Source organism: Salmo trutta, chromosome 29, assembly GCF_901001165.1.
Source record: "Salmo trutta chromosome 29, fSalTru1.1, whole genome shotgun sequence".
NCBI lineage: Eukaryota > Metazoa > Chordata > Actinopteri > Salmoniformes > Salmonidae > Salmo > Salmo trutta.
This window is the reverse complement of record NC_042985.1, coordinates 35280567-35295831: the sequence shown is the minus strand read 5'-3', so window position 1 is coordinate 35295831 and position 15265 is coordinate 35280567. Positions and strand designations below refer to the sequence as shown.

Sequence of the window (15265 nt, the reverse complement as noted above, 5' to 3'; positions counted from 1 at the left end):
CTTGTATTCCCTAACCATTTTACCCCACATAGATACACGTCTAGATGGAATAGAATTTGCATATACAGTAAATGTCACAGTTGTCTTACAGTATAAATCGAATCCAACTTTATTTCAAGTGTATTTAAAATTGCAACACACTTTATAGTAGAACATCTATTCATATTTGTTTCCGTTACTTTGAGTGGTGGTGCGTCTCTGTGTTAGTGAAGGCTACTCTACTCTCTCTTTCTGTGTTTCATTTCTCAATACCCTGCAGCTATCGGCTGGATTCCACACATCCCAAAGGAAGTTCCCCAGAGTAATCAGCTTATTTATAGAGGCATTTCATTTTGGGATCGCTGACCCCTGATACCACTGTCTTGGAGCAGATTGTATTGAAATGCAAAAACTCAGCTCCAGCTTTTACTTTATTCTTTATTTTCTAGTTTACAGTCTCTGTCCATCTCTTCTCTCCATCTGGAGTCTTTTTGAAACTAGCTCCTTCTTGCACAAATTTTTTCACTCACCCGTTGTAGAGCCACATTGATTTGCCCCACTTTTTGTCTCTTGAAGTTCATTGACTAGACTTTTGTTTGTGCTTATTGTATCTGTCTGCAGTAGTCACTCAGTATTAGGATCACTTCCCGGTCCAATACCTTGTTCACCTCTTTGATGTTTCCCTACAAGACTCAGATCAGTGAAGGTGAACAAATACCCCCTGGAGCCATAAGAGGGAGACAACAGATAGTCCATTCAAACCAATGAAATAATTCATAGAACAGCAGCTGACCTTCTAGGTCATGGATGGGTCCGAAGATCAACTTGAACTTTTGATTGGCATGTTGACAAATCTTAGTCTGTCAGTCGGCTTTGATATTGTTGAGATGGGTCTTTGATCATGATGTAACGAGACGCAACAGCTTAGCCCTTTATCTCAGCACCCATACACACTCCATATTCCAGAAACAGACTCAAACACTCTTCACCCCTGACCTATGAAATGAGGAGACAGGAAGAGCCTGCTGTCTCTACAGATCGAGTACTGTATCTGTGGTTTTGTCAACTGCGCTCCATTTGAATGTAGGCATGTTTCCTTTGTGTAACCACATTTAAGTGCAATGTCTGTCGCCTCATTCTCAAACATAGATAAACCATGCTGTCGCTGCCTCTGGTAATCGGAAATTAATGATCTGAGTTTCGGTTCGTGCTCTTACAAGAAACTGTCTCATCCAGCCCCCTCTCTTTCTCTCTCGCTCTCTCTTTCTTAGAGCTCTCGAGTGGCACAGCGGTCTAAAGCCCCACATCTCAGTGCTAGAGGCATCACAACAGACCCTGGTTTGATTCCAGGCTGTATCACAACTGGCTGTGATTGGGAGTCCCATAGGTCGGCGCACAATTGGCCTAGCATCGTTAGTTTTTGGCTGTGTAGGCTGTCATTGTAAACAAGAGTTTGTTCTGAACTGACCTGCCTAGTTAAAATAAATTCACTATCCTCTCTTCTTTCTCTGTCTACCCTCACTATCAGCAAAAATGCAAATGTATTCTTGATGTGGTTGACAACAGTCATGACCCTGCAAAAATGTCTCTACAGATAGAGTACTGTAGCTGTGATTCTGTCAACTGCACTCCATTTAAATGTATGCATGTTTCCTTTGTGAAACCACATTTAGGTGCAATGTCTTGTCTGTCTGCTTGAAAGAAATGTATTTTAGCAGACTGTTCAACCTCCTTTTACACTCAAAGTAGACAGTTGCTAAATACAGTGGGAGGGGAAAGTATTTGATCCCCTGCTGATTTTGTACGTTTGCCCACTTACAAAGAAATGATCAGTCTATAATTTTAATAGTAGGTTTATTTAAACAGTGAGAGACAGAAAAAAAAAAATAATCCAGAAAAACGCATGTCAAAAATGTTATAAAATTATTTGCATTTTAATGAGGGAAAAAAGTATTTGACCCCTCTGCAAAACATGACTTAGTACTTGGTGGAAAAACCCTTGTTGGCAATCACAGAGGTCAGACGTTTCTTGTAGTTGGCCACCAAGTTGGCACACATCTCAGGAGGGATTTTGTCCCACTCCTCTTTGCAGATCTTCTCCAAGTCATTAAGGTTTCGAGGCTGACGTTTGGCAGCTCGAACCTTCAGCTCCCTCCACAGATTTTCTATGGGATTAAGGTCTGGAGACTGTCTAAGCCACTCCAGGACCTTAATGTGCTTCTTCTTGAGCCACTCCTTTGTTGCCTTGGCCGTGTGTTTTGGCTCATTGTCATGCTGGAATACCCATCCACGACCCATTTTCAATGACCTGGCTGAGGGAAGGAGGTTTTCACCCAAGATTTGACAGTGAAGTTGTCCTGTCCCCTTAGCAGAAAAACACCCCCAAAGCATAATGTTTCCACCTCCATGTTTGACGGTGGAGATGGTGTTCTTGAGGTCATAGGCAGAATTCCTCCTCCTCCAAACACGGCGAGTTGAGTTGATGTCAAAGACCTCCATTTTGGTCTCATCTGACCACAACACTTTCACCAGTTGTCCTCTGAGTCATTCAAATGTTCATTGGCAGACTTCAGATGGGCCTGTATATGTATTCTTGAGCAGGGGGACCTTGCGGGCGCTGCAGGATTTCAGTCCTTCACGGCGTAGTGTGTTACCAATTGTTTTCTTGGTGACTATGGTCCCAGCTGCCTTGAGATCATTGACAAGATCCTCCCGTGTAGTTCTGGGCTGATTCCTCACCGTTCTCATGATCATTGCAACTCCACGAGGTGAGATCTTGCATGGAGCCCCAGGCCGAGGGATATTGACAGTTCTTTTGTGTTTCTTCCATTTGCGAATAATCGCACCAAATGTTGTCACCTTCTCACCAAGCTGCTTGGCAATGGTCTTGTAGCCCATTCCAGCCTTGTGTAGGTCTACAATCTTGTCCCTGACATCCTTGGAGAGCTCTTTGGTCTTGGCCATGGTGGAGAGTTTGGAATCGGATTGATTGATTGCTTCTGTGGACAGGTGTCTTTTTTACAGGTAACAAGCTGAGATTAGGAGCACTCCCTTTAAGAGTGTGCTACTAATCTCAGCTCGCTACTGGTATAAAAGACACCTGGGAGCCAGAAATCTTTCTGATTGAGAGGGGGTCAAATACTTATTTCCCTCATTAAAATGCAAATCAATTTATAACATTTTTGACATGCGTTTTTCTGGATATTTTTGTTGTTATTCTGTCTCTCACTGTTCAAATAAACCTACCATTTAAAATGAAAGACTGATCCTTTCTTTGTCAGTGGGCAAACGTACAAAATCAGCAGGGGATCAAATACTTTCCCCCCCACTGTAGACCATTCCTACACAGGAGTTCTAGATCATTTTCTTTGCAATCCTGATACTGAGGAGCAACTTAGTGCTTGATTGACTCATACGGTACTGCCCCCTCCATGTAGGCCTAGGTCTAAACCACTGTGGATTTACAGCGAAAACACCCAGGTGTCTTGTCCAGCTGCAGCCTTCAAAACCTCTGTCTCCAAGCCAGACACAGACCAAACATTTCCCTTCTGATACCCAAAATGCAATCTCTTCCAGTCAGGTTTCTGCACTCTTCTTCTGTCTCTCTGTTTCATGCTTTCTCTAACCTTCTCATTCTTCTCTTGTTCCTGCTCTCATTCTACCTTCCTGTCTGCGTCGGATGAGGTTCAGATTACATACTTAACAAGAACCATGTATCCCTGATGGAGATGTCGTACCAAGGCGACAGGGCCCAAACCATCTCCCTCTCTGTCTCCGTCTGCCTTAGAGAGAGTACGAGACAAGACTCTTAGAGGATAGTGTTCAGTATCGGTGATAGGAAGTGGGAGGTTTATCTCCTTACTCTACTGGGCTGCCTCAGCTGACTCCCACCACAATCTCTGAGCTGTAGCGTGAGCCCTGGTGGGGAGTGACAGAGTGAGTTAGTGAGAGAGGTGGGTGCCTACTAGGGGGGTTAGGCAGGGAGTTCATATGGAGGGGACATTCAAATGGCATGGCATAGTGAGATGTTATAGACCCCCCCCCCCCCCTGAAATATTAATGAATATGAAATGGGGAATATGTATCACAAGGATAACGCAGGCAGTGAAGGTGTTACATAGATACATAATACATCTCTGACGGCACTGCTCCCGGTCTTTCATATCATCTCCTTTGTGTTTGAGAATCCTCAAGACATCCACTTGTACAGAGAACAGTCAGAGACAGAGATGGTATTTTTGACAAGGTCTTTGAGAGAAAGCATGGTGTACGAGCTTTCCTCATAAATGTGTTACTCACAGGAACTGGTGAGTTTGCTGCTCGGTGTTTGGGACTAATGCGTTGGCCTATTACTGCAGAATCATTGCTATGTTTAGTCCGCTATTTGCATCTTTGTACGTTTGGTGTGCCACACACTAGTAGCCTACGGTGGGTGTATTTTTATATTTAGTCTCTCTCATCAGCATATAAACTTGTTCCCTTAAGCCAGAGCAAATAATTATGGCTCAGCCATGCAATTGATCCGTTAAATGAGTCTCCCTCACACACAATGTGTTATAGGGCTGGTGTGATTAAGGTGCGGTAAACATGTCAGATACAGGCCCTGAGGGTGATCAGCCGAGGGATTCTGTACTGGACTCCAAGCACATCTCGTGTTTTACACCCCAGAGAGTTTGTTTGGGGTGTTGATTTGAGAATTCATATCCTTTTACACCAAAGTCCTCTCAGACTCTTCAGTCGCCTCGTTCTCATACATATATAAACCACGCTGTCGCTGCCTCTGGGAATCGGAAATTAATTATGTGAGTTTCGGTTTCTGCCCTCGCAAGAAATCAGCTCAAACGGTCTCATCCAGCCCCCTCTCTCTTTCTCTCTCTCTCTCTCTCTCGCAGCGCTAGAGGCATCACTACAGAGCCTGGTTCGATTCCAGGCTTTATCACAACTGGCTGTGATTGGGAGTCCCATAGGGTGGCGCACAATTGGCCCAGCATCGTTAGGGTTTAGCCGTGTAAGCCGTCATTGTAAATAAGAATTTGTTCTTAAATGACCTGCATAGTTAAATAAAAATTAAAATAAATTCACTATCCTCTCTTCTTTTTCTGTCTGTCACATCTACCCTCACTGTCAGCAAATGCAAATGTATTCTTGATGTGGTTGACAACGGTTTCCTGTAATTCTAAACATTTTTGCCATGGCATGCCATTCAAATGCTATCTGGGGGGCCCCCCCACCTTCCGGGGACTGTTGGGTTGTGTGGAATGCGAGTGATGACTTATCTGTAGAGTATTTTAATTCTATCTTTCTGCATACTTTCCTTTATGGTAACCGATTCATCGGTGTCTTGGGACTGCAAGTTGCCATGGTGTTAAGCCGAAGTCTGAGTCTGGACATGCGTGAGGTCAATGGGTTTACTGGGTTGCCATGGTGCTAGTTGAAGCTTTGTTTCTCATCATTGGCTTTTTACAAATTACCTTTGCAATTTTCTTCAAGATGTAATCTCCATCATGTGACCATTCATCTGTAACCTCCTGTAACTGGCACCAGAACAGTATGAAGAGGATGGCCCATTGTATCTCTCCTTCTCAGATTGTCCCCAGATCACACCGAGCAGGAGAACGTATTTCTGACCTCCACAGGGACACTGGACTTTATGTTACTCATTTATCGACCAGACTGTTTTGCTGTGGCAGTTGTGGTTAATGATCATAGGATAGGAGTAGACTAGAGCGTCGAAATCATTTCATCAGCTGGTGATTGTCAAACAAATAGCTGTCGGTCTCACTGTAATTGACCGTTAATTAACATGAACACATTTAGCATCTCCTGGCTTCCACACAAAAGTCGAATAAATCCATGTAATATAGCCTACAACTTCACAATAAGTCCATTATTTACTTTAGACAGGTCTAAAGAAGCCTGAAATGAAGAAAATGTAGTCTATTTCAGAAGAACAGAATAGCACACTCTGAGTGGTCTTTATGTTAGGTCCCGATGTGGCTATGCCAAATGTCTGTGGGCTACGTTAATTCATTTAGCAGACAAGATTTGCTTATAATTCCATGGCATTATTTTATATTATTTTATAGTATTCAAAATACAATTGAACAAAGCTGAATAAAATATCCATATTTTCTCCAAACGATTTGGGGGAGTGCACACATGCGGCTATTCTGTGTTGTGCGGTTAACAAAGATATAGGTACTGCTATGTGCTTAATTTATAGTTATTCATGTAACTTTAGTTGTTCTATAAACGTTGGGCTGTATGTTTTGATTTTTAATATATTATAAGGCTGCATGATGAGACTCTAATGAAGATTTGAAAAAAGTTGCTTGAAAGGCATGAGCTCTGCTTAGTTTTTTTTTGCGCAGGGTGTACACACTCCAATAGTCTCTCATTCACAATTTGACAAGCACTTGATAATTCCTCGAATATCACGGCGGCATCCCCTTTGTGGCCGTAATGCACCCCCCAAAAAATCCATGCCTTTTGCGGCCCGTGGGGCTGCATTGTGCCCTTCTCCGTGTGTGTGCAATCAGAAGCGTATCTCCCTCACACTGCTCTCTGTCACGTGATCGGGTTTTTCCTCACAGACTGACAAATCGGGGACGCAACTGCGCGTGTCCTAATCCAATTCCGAGGTGCATATTGAAGATATTTTTTCATCAGCCAACAAGATGAGTAGGCCTAACGAACAGAAAAAGCACTAGACTATGTCAATCTACTATCCCCCATAGTACAAAAGTCGACCAATTCTATTCTGTGCGAGAAATAAATATTCCAAACATAGTCTGGGACGGTTGTGGGATGCGATAGATACCAAATGAATACAAACCTTTTTATGCAATGTGGCTGACGCAACATATCAGAACGTTTAGCTTAAAATATTGATAAACTAGGCTATTTCTTCACATTAAAAGCTCAGCAATGCGCACATGGTAGTAGGCGAATGTTCCATTAGCGGAAAAAAACACCATAACCAAAAGTGGCCGCAAATGCAATTATGCATGTAATGCTTTTATTATAAAGGAGCATTTTTATGGTGAAAATGATCTTCCCCAAACTTGAAACTCACGCTGCTTATATATGCCAGTTAGGCTCTACACCCCTTGTAAAGCGGATTCATGTGTTTCATTTTAAGAAGTTATTTGCCCACTTTAGTTGTGATACAAAGCTTATTAAAACATATAGGCCTGTGGGCTAGGCTGCATGAGGTGTTTGACTATGATTCGAACAAGTAAAAAAAAAAGGCATTGTTTCTTATGCTGGGCGTTTTATGCGGGGAAAAATACTTGTCATCTATGCAGTTAAATAGTGAATGGAGGACGCTTTTCAACCCATGGTTCATTTTCATGCCAGCCAGGTAGCCTATACTCCTGTTGTAAATATAAGCAATGTGCTTAATATTAGGAAAGTTGAGAAATAAATATAGTAGGCCTAGCCCATAGAAAGCTGATCCTCCTTTTTTTTGGTAGAGACCATCACTCTGTTTTCTCCCGCAATGGCATAGCCTATAGAACTGTTGCGCAACATGAGCTCATGGGCTCTCATGAAGTGTTTGATTAGATGTTCGATTCGATTTGCATTGATGTCAGAGTGATTAGAGGGACAATAGAGTGCTGAGTACCAGGCAGTTAGCAAGTTTGGCAGGCTACTAATGACCATCAGCAGCATCAGAGCGTGGAGAAGCCTAATTACCGTGACTCAGCAGTCATGTGGAATTTGACTGCCTTCATGACTCGTGACCGCCGGTGTGGCGGTAACACGGTCACTGCAACAGCCCTAGTACTGTCCAACTAACCAGTGTCTCTGTTTTGTGTTTGAATCTGCAGGTAGCCAACTGAGTAAAGGCGACCATGCACTCCTGAGTGCATAGCATCGCTCGTGTTTCCTGCTTTTTCCTGGATCATCATCGGCTCAGTGATGAACCACACCCCTAGCCCCCACATGGCCGAGGCCGCTAAGTCCGGGGCGGGCCTGCTCTGTGGCCTGGGCCTGGGGCCGGACAGGGTCCGCTCTCCTGATAGCCTGACCCACACGCCCAGCCCCACGGGGGGCACCCCCAGCTCCAGCCCTCCCCTGCTGCTCTCCCCTGGCCTGGGCGAGTCTGGGGACTGGGAGAGCCGTGAGGAGCTGCGTCTGAGGGAGCTGGAGGAAGCCAGGGCGCGAGCTGCCCAGATGGAGAAGACAATGCGCTGGTGGTCGGACTGCACGGCCAACTGGAGGGAGAAGTGGAGCAAGGTGCGCTCCGAGAGGAACCGGGCACGGGACGAGGTGCGGCAGCTCCGCCAGAGGCTGGACGCCCTGACCAAGGAGCTGACGGGCGCAAGGCGGGAGCGGCAAGAACTGGCCTCCGAAAACGAGACACTCAGACAGGAAGCACTGCGTCTCCGTGCTGACCAGGCCTCACCCTCCCAAGCCCCCTCAGCACCACCTTCCTCCTCCTCCACCCCATCCTCCTCCTCCTCACAGCCCTTTGTGGACAGCAAGCAGGACAGGGTGGGCGAGGGGCCCGGGTCACCAGAACAGGAACCAGTGAGAGATGTGGACACAGAGAAACCTGACAGACAGAAGGTGAGAGAATGGTCACACACTCTAGAACCATACAATGTCAGTAAGAGACACACCCCAGTACTCCATAACCCAGAACAGTCAGAGAATGGTTTGCACAGATCAGAGCCAGGGGAAGGTTGGCCAGAGGTCTTGGTAGACGATAGAGCACCAGTCACTTATTTGGGCCAGCGTTTCATCTTGTTAATGAAGAGCCAGCAGCAGATACGTCTCAGAGCTTAACCTCCAGCGTTGTGCCTCAGTGGGAACTCTGCTGAAGTGTAGCTGTTGTTCTTAAAATAGAATCCCCCCTGCACAACCCTATCTTCTACCCAGGAGGGCACAGACTGGGTACTGCAGCATTGGAACCCAGTTCCCTCTCTATGAGTCTCATATTCTCAGACATTTTGAAGGGGAGGGAAATGCCCTTTAGACACAGTAAAACAAGCTTCCTGTCACAGAAAAGCCTGTCATCTTGCGTGATTGGAAGGCATAGTAGCTGTTGGTGTCCTCAGATGTCCGTTGTCAATTAGACACAGGTCAAAATAGATTAAAAAAAGTCCCTGAGCTGGCTCATCAGGTGTATTCAAATCCTATTTAGAACTCGTTGTTGAGAGTTGGACGAGATGAGGTTTCTGTTTTTAGGAAATGTGAATCTTGGCAAGGAGTGTTCAGCTGTGTGCAGCTCAAGCAGCAGTGAATACAGATCAGTGTCATTTGCAATCTGACTTGACCTTCAGCCAACTCACACATGGGGGCTTGCTGTTTCCATGGAAACGCTCGACAGACACACTTTCACACCCATACAGAACAGGAGGTTCACTTCAGGCATGAAAGGTAATGGCGATAACCGTGCTCAGTTTCCCAGTCTGGAGCCAAAGGGAACACAGAAGATAAGTGAATAATGAGAAGACGTACAACACAACCTGGAGGAGAATGTCCAGTCAGATTCTTCCTCAGTGGCTCACCATGGGCCAACATACACACTGAGCTCTCCCTAGGCAAGCAGCTGGCCATTTGTAATAAATCACTGTTGGATAAACAGCAGCATGAAGCTGAGCTGGGCATTGTGGGGATGCTCACATACAATCCCATTTCCTGCCCCTCCATTGTTCTCTCCCTCAGTCTTACACAGACACGCTGATTGCTTCCACATGTGGCGGGCTGAGTGAGAGGAGCGGTGCTACCCGCTCACCTCCACCTCATACATTAACCTCTAGGTCCCCCTGCTGGCCACCGCTGGTAACAGCCTGTGTTTTTCCTCCCATCTGATGTTTGTGCTCTTGTGCTCAGCTCTCTCAGTAAAAGGAAGTTGGCAGAGGGTCCGGAGCCCTGTGTGGCTCCCAGAGACATGAAGAGACAGAAAAAAAGGCAGTGTTTGATTACTCCGTGAAACGGCCCGGTAATTAATTTTTTACAGACAGGAAATTGGGATGGGGGTAATATGATAGCTGCTGTACCGGCGCTGTTGAGCTAGGAAAAAACCTGTCTCCCTGGTGGGGATTAATTAAGAAAAGTAAATATTTGAGTCTAGGAGTCCGCTTCGCTCTCCAGCCTTCTCGCTTGGAGTGGAGCTGTGATGGCTGACGTCAGGGTTTCAGAGTGGGGGGACTCCACTGCATGGTTCATCTAACCAAATCAAATGTTATTTGGCACATGCTTCGTAAACGACAGGTGTAGACTAACAGTGAATGAAATTGCATATATCCCTCTTCCTCGTTCCTCTCTCCTTTTTGGACATTCTCCCGGATTCTCCCTTTTACTTACGCCCTCTGTCTCTCCCTCACTCCCTTCCACTTTCTCTATCACCTGTCATTCTGTTCTTTCTTTCTATCCCTCCCTTCTCCTAGGAGCTGGAGCTGTTGGAGTCTGTGCTGAGGTCCAAGGCGGAAGGTCCAGACTCGTGGGACGCCCGTAGTGCCAGCAGCCTGCGTTCTGCCCTGAGTCGTCAGGACCGCAGCCGGCTGCTCTGGGATGACATCGCTGCCATGGAGGAGGACCCCGGCAAGATCACTGCCCTCCAGCTCCGCCTCGACGAATCACAGAAGGTCCTGCTCAAGGAACGCGAGTAAGGAGAGGGGATCAAGGGAGTAGGAAGGAAGACCATATTTAGAGAGGTTGAGGAATATTCAATCACTGTATGTGAAGGTGCTTTCCTCAGACATATTATGGCTCGTATGGAATCGGAGCCATACGAGACACCTTTCACCATGCATCCGTCCATCATATTTCATCATTAAATTAGCGTTAATGTTGAGTGTATGGAAAGTGTTGACTAGTAACTGCTCTGTCTCTTCTCTGTTCCACCCTGGCTGAGATGCCAGTCTCATCATTTACAAGCAGAGCCTCCTGTTTTTTGCCTGAGCTCAGCTCTGGCACCGCTGTAGCTTCCCACTCTCGCCAGCACTACCATCAGCCCCATTATCTTTTCCATTAGAATCGGAACTGTTTTATGAGCTCTCTGGAGGCTGCTGATTTTCGCTGGTGATTGGTCTGCATCTTCAGGTCCAACAATCTGGCAGAGCCCGTCTGTCTCTAAGACTGGTTTCTGTTGGGCTATTCTGCAACATTCTGGACCATTCATTCTGTCAGTGCCATGGGCATTGATATTCACCCAGAATGTTGAAGTCAGCTGTCACTTTTAGCTAACCACGACATCTATCCAACTTGGTTTGGATGGCATCACGGTTACATAGGATTTTGGGGGACACAGGTTCTGTCAAGTCTCTTCCTTCAAAAACATATTAAATAGGCACAGCTATTTTCCTGTATTAAATATTCAGAACTAATAGTGATTACATTTTAGATTGTTCTCTGAAGGTTTGGGATCTATCTCTGTTGAATAGTCATCACCTATGTTGCTAGAGTAGTATTTAACCGTCTATGTTCTCTCCCCAGGGATAAGCATGCACTCAGTAAGAGCATAGAAAAGCTGGAAACAGATCTCAACCAATGGAAACTCAAATACGAGGAGCAGAACAAGACCAAGCAGGAAGCAATGAAACAGGTGAGATTGAAGGTCACTTTTACCTTCCGATCCCCCCCAACACCCGTCCAGGGGACGTATACGTGCCCTCTGAGGCCACGCATCAAACGGGGTAAAGGCATCAAACGTCAGCCCTTTCATCCTGGTGGTCTTAGAAGTGTTGACATCATATTGACCATGGGAATATGGCCATATACCCCCCCGTACCTACGTCAATACAGCCTGGCAGACTGGCACACATCCACCTCACACAGACACACCTGCTGAGACAGCGGCTTCAAAGAGCCAGAGCCGATGGCTCAGAGTGTGTTTACAAGAGATTGCCACTAGGAGGCACTCTGTGCTCAGACCAGACAAGCTCTGTGTGTGTGTGTGTGTGTGTGTGTGTGTGTGTGTGTGTGTGTGTGTGTGTGTGTGTGTGTGTGTGTGTGTGTGTGTGTGTCATTGGAAAACCATGAATGGACTGGCAGGGTAGTCAGTGAAGACTGAATAATCTCTCCGGATATCATCAAGGGCAGAGAGGAGAGGAGAAGAGGTGGTGGAGGAGAGAGGAGAGGAGAGATAAGAGGGATGAGAACAGTGAGAGCGGGAATGAATGTTTGATGAGAAGGAGAGCGCAGAGAAGGAGAGGTGAAGGTTGAGCTGTGGCACGTGTGTATTATGTGCCTGGACCACGGTGGGATCTCCGAGGTTAAAGGGAGATACCACTGTAGCCTGCACAGCTGAGTCAGAAGTCATGTTTTATGGGAACATATCAACCTTGAAGGTGGCTCAGTTTATAGGAGGAGAGCGAACTAACACTAAGACCATGGATGCCGATATTCTTACCAAGGAGCTTAACACCTGTAGATGTTCCTGCTGTCTGGCTGTATCCATCTCTCTCATCTCTCTCTCTCTCTCTCTCTCTCTCTCTCTCTCTCTCTCTCTCTCAGCTGAACATGTTGAAGGAGGTACACCAGGATGAGTTGGGTCGCATGTCGGAGGACCTGGAGGATGAGCTGGGAGCGCGCACTAGTATGGACAAGAAACTGGCCGAGCTACGAGCAGAGGTGAGGCTGAAACACACAGCCAGTTGGCTTTTAAGCATCTATAATGGGTTGTAATGGACTGGACTTAGATCGCTTTATAGATCTCAAATCCCTTTACACTTAATGGGGGTAATTCAGCCCATTCAACATCAATTGAACTCAAGTTGACACTTGTCTTTAACTGTGACCCACTAGTTGACATGGTGGAAGTGGGAGCTGGCTGGGTGGGCAGTGTGTCACTGACGTACTAAGTTGTCATTTTTGGAGAGTATATTTCACGCCTGTGGCTCATGGTGGAGTGGAACGAGTCCTCTCCTTTGAAGTGTTCTTTAGAGCGCCTTCCTCCCATCGCCTGTCCCCCCTCAGAGGAGCGGGTCACATTGTCCCAGCGGCCCCTGGGGGCTCGACACCAGTCCACTGTCAGCCACACGTGCCTCACGCCTCTCCCCACATTTCTCTCCCTCTCCTGTATTCTTCCTCATTGCCCCAGCAGCAACATCCTCCCCGCTCAACGCCACTCGGATATCAGCCGTGAGAATACACGCTGAGCATGTTTAATGGCTCTGCTGTGGTGGCTGGGAGGCCGGGGCTGAAGGAAAGGAGAGTATGATAAAATGCTAATGGAGAGCCCCTTCACTCATAGAGCGTTTACAAAGGGCTTTACTGTCACGACCTGCACACTGGTGCTCTGACTGACTGACTGCAGGGAGGCGTCTCTGTATTCCCCTCTGGTACAGCGATTGGTTGATTCAACGTTCCCTCTGACCTCGTCCTCTCCCCTCTGATTTGACATGGTTTTCCCCTCCTCTCCTCCCCCACTCCCTCCTCCTCCCACTCCTCCTCAGATGGAGCGGCTGCAGGTGGAGAACGCTGCCGAGTGGGGCCGGCGGGAGCGTCTGGAGACCGAGAAGCTGGCGCTTGAGAGAGACAACAAGAAGCTGCGGGCGCAGACGGAGGACCTGGAGGAACAGCTGGCCCGTAAACGGAGGCAGGCGGCCAGTGCCCTGGACACTGACCTCAAGACCATCCAGACTGAGCTGTTTGAGAGGAACAAGGTGAGCGCAGAGAGCAGGAACCCCCCCCCCCCCTCCGTGCACCTCTGACTCCCCCCTTCTGTGCACCTCTGACTAAGCCACATATGGGAGGTTCACTAGTGTAGTCTACCCAGGAGTGGTTTCATACACCCCCAGGCTTTTACCCAAGTATCATTTTTTGGTGGAGTTTCTGATGAACTCCACCAAGGGAGTGGCGCAGAGACCAGGCTTTGTGGAATTCAGCTACAGTCGTGGCCCAAAATTTTGAGAATGACACAAATATTTAATTTTCACAAAGTCTGCTGCCTCAGCTTGTATGATGACAATTTGCATATACTTCAGAATGTTATGAAGAGTGATCCGATGAATTGCAATTAATTGCAAAGTACCTCTTTGGCATGCAAATAAACTGAATCCGACAAAAACATTTCCACTGCATTTCAGCCCTGCCACAAAAGGACCAGCTGACACCATGTCAGTGATTCTCTTGTTAACACAGGTGTGCGTGTTGACAAGGACAATCACTCTATCATGCTGATTGAGTTTGAATAACAGACTGGAAGCTTCAAAAGGAGGGTGGTGCTTCGAATCATTGTTCTTCCTCAGTCAACCATGGTTACCTGGAAAGAAACACGTGCCATCATCATTGCTTTGCACAAAAAGGGCTTCACAGGCAAGGATATTGCTGCCAGTAAGATTGCACCTAAATCAACCATTTATCGGATCATCAAGAACTTCAAGGAGAGCGGTTCAATTGTTGTGAAGAAGGCTTCAGGGCGCCCAAGAAAGTCCAGCAAGCGCCAGGACCGTCTCCTAAAGTTGATTCAGCTGCGGGATCGGGGCACCACCAGTACGGAGCTTGCTCAGGAATGGCAGCAGGCAGGTGTGAGTGCATCTGCACGCACAGTGAGGCAAAGACTTTTGGAGGATGGCCTGGTGTCAAGAAGGGCAGCAAAGAAGCCACTTCTCTCCAGGAAAAACATCAGGGACAGACTGATATTCTGCAAAAGGTACAGGGATTGGACTGCTGAGGACTGGGGTAAAGTCATTTTCTCTGATGAATCCCCTTTTCGATTGTTTGGCGCATCCGGAAAAAAGCTTCTCCGGAGAAGACAAGGTGAGCGCTACCATCAGTCCTGTGTCATGCCAACAGTAAAGCATCCTGAGCCCATTCATGTGTGGGGTTGCTTCTCATCCAAGGGAGTGAGCTCACTCACAATTTTGCCGAAGAACACTGCCATGAATAAAGAATGGTACCAACACATCTTCCGAGAGCAGCTTCTCCCAACCATCCAGGAACAGTTTGGTGACGAACAATGCCTTTTCCAGCATGATGGAGCACCTTGCCATGAGGCAAAGTGATAACTAAGTGGCTCAGGGAACAAAACATCGATATTTTGGGTCCATGGCCAGGAAACTCCCCAGACCTTAATCCCATTGAGAACTTGTGGTCAATCCTCAAGAGGTGGGTGGACAAACAAAAACCCACAAATTCTGACAAACTCCAAGCATTGATGATGCATGAATGGGCTGCCATCAGTCAGGATGTGGCCCAGAAGTTAATTGACAGCATTCCAGGGCAGATTGCAGAGGTCTTGAAAAAGAAGGGTCAACACTGCAAATATTGACTCTTTGCATCAACTTCATGTAATTGTCAATAAAAGCCTTTGACACTTATGAAATGCTTG

At 46.7% G+C, this 15265-nt stretch overlaps 1 protein-coding gene across 2 annotated transcripts in view; it reads left to right on the top strand.

Moving 5' to 3' along the window:
• Positions 1–15265, top strand: part of LOC115167478 (coiled-coil domain-containing protein 102A) — a 75076-nt gene that overhangs the window by 23328 nt on the left and 36483 nt on the right. For both annotated transcript variants that reach the window (XM_029721919.1, XM_029721920.1), the window contains exons 2-6: positions 7812–8553; positions 10380–10597; positions 11428–11536; positions 12448–12564; positions 13389–13598. In XM_029721919.1, the coding sequence (XP_029577779.1) occupies positions 7903–8553; positions 10380–10597; positions 11428–11536; positions 12448–12564; positions 13389–13598 (1305 nt within the window). In that variant the 5' untranslated portion in view covers positions 7812–7902. The remainder of the gene's footprint in view (positions 1–7811; positions 8554–10379; positions 10598–11427; positions 11537–12447; positions 12565–13388; positions 13599–15265) is intronic.